Consider the following 5,860-nt stretch of genomic DNA (forward strand, 5'->3'; position numbering starts at 1 on the left):
GTATTGCTGCAGGATTTGAATACTTCTTCCAGTTCACTTCAGGACATTAGTCTTGTTGTAATCTAGGTGCATTGAGCTTTCTTCTTTGTCTTCTTAGAAATAAACTGTTTGTAACATGCTGTGAGGTCATGAATCATATTGTTACTCATCATTGCTGGGCAAATTTCATGTGGCCTCGGATCTTTGCTTGAAGAGAGAGTGGGAATTTTTCAGAGTAAGAAATCCCCTTTTACGAGCGCACAAACAGTGATGAGAAATAACATACAAACATACCCTCACCAACTGGCAGCTCTGATCTAAATATAAAACCCAGGCTTAAGTGTAGCATTTTAGATTAATGTTTATCACTTCTGCAGAATGGAGAATTTGCATACCCGCTAAGTACAATTACACTGCCAAAGTGGAGCACTGCCTGTACAAGGGCACTATTATACCTGAGCAGGGGAGGACAATAACCCTACACACGAAGCCATACTGTGGTCAGGACATGGATGAACGGGTCAACTGAATAAGCCACACATTTTATTATTTCCTCTGCAGAATTTCAATATGGTAATATCATATTTGCAAATACAAAACAGACCAAGAACACAAACCAAAATATCTTTTCACATTCTGAATAATGGAAGAGGGTTTAAGACTGGAGCAGTTAAATCTGAATTGTGTTTGTATTTACAGCTGAAAAACTTCTCTCATCAGTGTGTTTACTGTAAATGTGCATGTCCAGATAACATCCACCAAAATACAGTGAAAATAAACAGCGGGCGTAGAAACACTTATGTACATGTTCACACAAATAACTGGCAAGCAAGCGTGCTGATTAAACCTGTTCTGTCATTACACCAGTGTGGGCACCATGCCAGTGTTGATGTGGTGGTGTGTGTATTGTAAGGAGGCGGAGGGGTGCAGGGGGGACGGTGTGGGGATGAGGTGCGGCGTGTGGCTGTAGGTGAGGAGAGTTCCAGGGCCGAGGGAAAACGGCCCGCAGTTGTCGTCCAAGGAGGGCTGAGGCCCCTCCGAGTACGACTCAAACATGGCCGCCTTCTTGCTCTTCTTGTTCTTGTTGGAGACTTTTCTGTTGCGTGTTTGAATGCCCTCCTTCTTCATGGCGAGGGGTCGGTTGACCTGGGAAAATAATTCAATCAGAGATATTTTTTTTACAAGACTGTGTTAAAAACATAAAGTTGTGTGAAGAATATAGCTGCAGTTTTATCCAGATGACTGACTCACATTGTGCAGTTTAAAGTAGAGTCCACACGCGTTACAAACAGGCTCTCCATTGGCGTTACGCCTCCACAGTGTAGTTGTACTGGTGTGGCAGTTGGCACACAGTGTACCTGCACGCTTACTGACAATCTGAAACACACGCATTCATTCAACTGCTTTTTTATTTGTTGAATACTTCACAAAGCAAAATATTATGTAGTTCCACTCAGAAAAGGTAATTAAATTAAATAGAAAAAAATACAATCCTGTATATATATATATACAGTCATGGAAAAAATATTTTGTTCACTAAAATCGTTGGTACAGCTAAAGGTACATTTGTTTGGACTGATATCTAGCCATTTTCCATGGATTTCTTGATAATAACCAAAATCCTTGGCTGGATATCAGTTTTAAATTACACTCTTATGAGCTATTTTTGTTGTTATCATTATATTTGTCCAAACAAATGTACCTAGTTCTATGAGGCATTAACATGAACAAGCTAATAATTTTTTCCATGACTGTATGTATTATTATTTATTTTGTTTTATTTTATTTCAGGTGTCTTAGTGTGCATCTCAGTGGGTTATACCAGTCTCTTCTTGGGTCGGATCAGTGGTCTGTTCTGGCCATTCATCTTGTGGTACAGTCCACAGGCATTACACAGGTAGTGGCCTGTACCATCCCGACGCCACAGAGGGGTGGCTGTGGCTCCACAGTTAACACACTCTCTGGCCTCTGTTCAAAATAAAACAAAAAGTACAAAATTATTATTGCATCATGTAGCCTAGAATTTGGCGACAAGGATGGTCTGTGGCATTCAGATTAATACATTTTAATCATAATAAAAATAATAATAATAATAATCAAAAGGCTTCATATTTCAGCAAACATTTTAGTTTAACAGTAACAGTTCATAGAGGATGTTCTAATCTAACTGGTCTATAACTGTTAGACATTTCTCTTGTGTTGTTTTTTCCCCAATAAATTATCTGTCTTGTAATAAGTAAAAAAAGAGATTGTGAACCTCAAGCTGAGTTTATAAAGGGTTTATTACAAACTGACAAACTGTCCTTGAAATGTATTGGGCAATAATTGGAAACAAGTTCTGTGTCTCAATAAATATAGGAAGAGTAAATATGTCAATAATGAGCAAAATTTATGTCCCCACATTAAGTCAGTTTAATTGTTCCTCTGGAGTTTTCAATCATATCACCTGGTCTTCCTCAGCAGATTTGTTGTCAAGCCATTGTGGATGTTCAAATTTCCACTTTTTTTTCCCTGAGCACTATAAGAAAGTTGAGATTGAAAGTTAATTTTTGACCTGATAACTCCATCTGCTGAGGAAGGGCATGTGTTGTGGTTTCAAGCCCCTGATCTGAAATCAGAGAAGATGACAACTCTTTCTCACCTGGAGTCGATATTCTCATTTTACTGCGAAGTTTCGGGGAGTACGAGGGGTTGATCCACGCTCCAGGGCTGGAGTACAGGGCAGCAGAGTTGTACTCTTGTGGACTTGTCATGTACGAGCTGTAGGGGCTCAGCATGTGTGCGTGCGAGTGGCTCGACGGAGTGTACACGCTCCCAGCAGCAGAAGTCAGATTGAGAAAACTGCTGCCGGCCCCCGACCCCCCCAGCGGGCTCAGGCGCTCCACCTTCAGGGCCTCCTGAAGCCGGGGGCTCTCCCTGCTATCTCTGCCCGGAGACAAGTATCCGTCTCTGGAGGTGGTGTAGGAGGAGGAGGAGGTGATGCAGGGGGTGTAGAGGGATGTCGGGGTGTGTGAGTGCAGCGGGGTCTTGGTGAGGGTGCTGCTGCTCCACGTGGAGGCTGGGGGGTTGTAGGGGGAGCTCAGGCCGGGCCCGTCCAGCAGCTGCAGGTTGCTGAGGAGGCTCGGTGACGTGTATACCTGTCGAACTTTGGAAAGCGGGACAGAAACATTTAGATTTTGAAGGTGGGAGAGAAGTTTTTTTAATGGGTGACAGTGGGTGGGGGCACTGACCCGAGCTGTGTCTGTAGGTGGGTGCTGCCCGGCTGTGGCTCGGGCTGGAGAAGAAGGAGGAGGGCAGGCTAGTGTAGTCGGGGTCCTGGCTGGAGAAGAAGGCCTCTCCCACTTCTCCTGGAGGCAGGAGGCCGGGCTCAGAGGAGAAGCCGGCCAGAGGATCTGAGCTGAGTAGGGCCGGAGACACCCAGTGGGACTGCTCTGATGAATCTTCCATGCTGACAGAATAAACCGCAACCTAGAGCACTACCAGAGCAGGGCCGTGAGAAATCTACAGCGCTCAGACAGTTTTGCCAAATGCATCCTTTTGTATTTTTGCCATGAGTGGGAATAAAGGCCACATTAAACTGTATCTGATTTCCTGTCACTTTGATTGAAGCAGAGACATTATCAGCTCACTCTTCACCTCATAACAACCAGTGTAACTTGAAGTTATCAGGGACAAGATCTCTCGACAGCAGGCTTCTTCAAACTTCCTTTTCTAGGATCCTCATTTGACTGTGGCTGAAAGTGAAGACTAAAAATAACTGGGTCTATAAATGTTGTGATGTAGCCAGTGACAAAAAGGTTACTCAGTGGTCTTTCGACAATAGGTGTGCCAGTTAGAAGAATGCAAAAGACATGCCCTCAGGGACACCCTTTGCACGGTGGACAAACAGAAAAACACCATGTGAAAGTGTTTACAACCTCTGTCACACTGCTTAGAAGAGTATGTGATATTTTCACACTATTCTTTTCAATCGGTGAGGGATTTTTGAGGAACTTTCAGTCCTTGAAATGAAAAGCCAATTCGCTTCCTTTTCAAATACATTTTTTAAAGAAATTATAAAACTGAAAGTGCAGAATGTCAAGGTAATATTATGAGAATGGCAATAACAGACAAGGTGGCTCTTGCTGCATATCTTTACAGGAAAGAGAAGAGGAAAGAGAAGAGGCTGATAGTGTCTGATAAAGTCTGAGAAAATCTGATAGACAGAATTATTATAATGCTAAATATATCCAGCTCCGCTGATACAACACAACACTAATCTCATCTGATTAATAGAAATCTGTCCGACTAGAAATGTGTCAAATTTGAAAACACAGCAGAGTGAGACAGCATGGAGCAGAGAGCCAATCAAGAGTGAAGATTATACGGAGAATCCAGAAATTCGTACAAGCGGCAAGAATCACATTTAGATTTAATCCTTTTGAACTATTCTGCTTTTCAGATAAAACCTTCACACAACAACATCTTTAAATAACTTAAGTTTTTTTTTCATCCTACCTTAATGGGTAGGCATTTAGTACAGTTACTTATATTAATATATATACTGTACTTAAAAAGGATGACCTATTTTATTAATAAAAAAATGTATTAATTGCCAAGTCACCTTAAAACATGATGATCACAATGACTGATCCAGATTTATTTTAACACTAAATTACACAGAGCCATAGTAATAAATCGAAGAAAATATTTTTTTAAATGTATATATACATATGTATGTATACATTTTATATATACATTTTATACATATATTATATAATATATATATATATAACTGAGTAAGTAACACAGTACGGTGAAATATGTCCAGTGTCCACTACAATATATAAATTAAAAATATTTTTTATTTAAATATTTTTATTTATTTATTTAAAGAAAAAGAAAATTAAGAAATATATTGAGGAAAAATCGAATTTAAAAAAGAACACAATGTAATCATTATCGTAATAATAACATGTTAAAAATGATAGAAAAACATTATTTACAAACATTACTTCAGTTTCACCTGAAACCAAAGTCCTCACTTCTGATATCTCTATAAGTCACAGTCAATCAAGCAATACATGGCCTGAGGTGAAACCTCACAATTGAAAGTTTGAAATGCATTAATATGCTCTTATAAGACAAATATAATTTACTACATCAACTTGATTATCCTGTGAAGATTAAGACCAACAGGAGATTAAGAGCTGAGATGTGACCTACCTGGTGGATGTCACAGATGAGCTCGGTGAGCAGTTCAGATTCAAACTTTAACGTATGGAGCCAGGTGGAAGGTGGCACAGCTCGGCTGTCTACCTCACTATAGGCTGGCGGCTAGTAGAACAACTTCTCCAACCACCAGCGAAGTTTAGGGCTAAGAGACAAGTCCGTGGGAGGGGTTGGGGACAAACTTTTTGAAAGACACACCTCTTTGGTCCAGAGAGAGAAAAAACTTGTATGAGGGCAGTTGTATCATATTTACAACAATATAAAACTGTGTAATTTATCCACAAATGATAAGTTTCTCTTATCAAATGCTTTTGGCATCTGGAGCAAGTGCAAAAGGTGTCAGCTTTAAATCTTGGTTCCTCTGTTCTTCCTTTATGGCTGTGTGTGCTGCTAGTGTAGTACTGATAACATGTGTATCTCTGATCATTTCCAGAGAGAAAGCACCACATATAAGAAGCATATCAGCACCAAATTATGGATATTAGAGATAGCTGATAGATGGAAATAACAGACTAAGTTTGTTTATTGCCGTATAAACATTTTAAATGTTTGCACATCAGTGTATTAAAGGACATCATACATCTTTCCCAGCAGGGAGCATGCAGGGCCGGTGCTTTTTGTCTGTTGATGAAATGTGCATACAGCCCCTGATAAGACAGAGCCCACATGG

At 40.4% G+C, this 5,860-nt stretch overlaps 1 protein-coding gene across 3 annotated transcripts; it reads right to left on the bottom strand.

Annotated features, from left to right (window-relative positions):
• Nucleotides 1-532: 532 nt before the first annotated feature.
• Nucleotides 533-5,305, bottom strand: gata1a (GATA binding protein 1a). Of its 3 annotated transcripts, none has more exons than XM_059329638.1 (6): nucleotides 5,185-5,305; nucleotides 3,210-3,455; nucleotides 2,621-3,124; nucleotides 1,802-1,947; nucleotides 1,231-1,356; nucleotides 533-1,125 (listed from the first exon to the last, which is right to left on the bottom strand). In XM_059329638.1, the coding sequence occupies exons 2-6, from the start codon at nucleotides 3,424-3,426 to the stop codon at nucleotides 838-840; spliced, it is 1,281 nt and encodes a 426-aa protein (XP_059185621.1). In that variant the 5' UTR covers nucleotides 3,427-3,455; nucleotides 5,185-5,305; the 3' UTR covers nucleotides 533-837. The 3 variants fall into 3 exon arrangements, with proteins under 3 accessions (XP_059185621.1, XP_059185622.1, XP_059185624.1); XM_059329641.1 differs by having other exon boundaries at nucleotides 972-1,125; nucleotides 1,231-1,379; XM_059329639.1 differs by lacking the exon at nucleotides 5,185-5,305 and having other exon boundaries at nucleotides 3,210-4,597.
• Between the last annotated feature and the right edge of the window lie 555 nt (nucleotides 5,306-5,860).

The sequence above is a fragment of the Centropristis striata genome, chromosome 3 (assembly GCF_030273125.1).
Source record: "Centropristis striata isolate RG_2023a ecotype Rhode Island chromosome 3, C.striata_1.0, whole genome shotgun sequence".
Classification (NCBI taxonomy): Eukaryota; Metazoa; Chordata; class Actinopteri; order Perciformes; family Serranidae; genus Centropristis; species Centropristis striata.

What these genes read in the sequence shown, in the direction of transcription:
- gata1a (XM_059329638.1), bottom strand. Translation starts at nt 3,426, where the DNA reads ATGGAAGATTCATCAGAGCAGTCCCACTGGGTGTCTCCGGCCCTACTC. An exon ending in CACCTACAGACACAGCTCGG is followed by an intron (nt 3,125 to 3,209) that starts GTCAGTGCCCCC and finishes CGCTTTCCAAAG; the next exon opens with TTCGACAGGTATACACGTCA. An exon ending in TCCGACCCAAGAAGAGACTG is followed by an intron (nt 1,357 to 1,801) that starts GTATAACCCACT and finishes CGTGTGTTTCAG; the next exon opens with ATTGTCAGTAAGCGTGCAGG.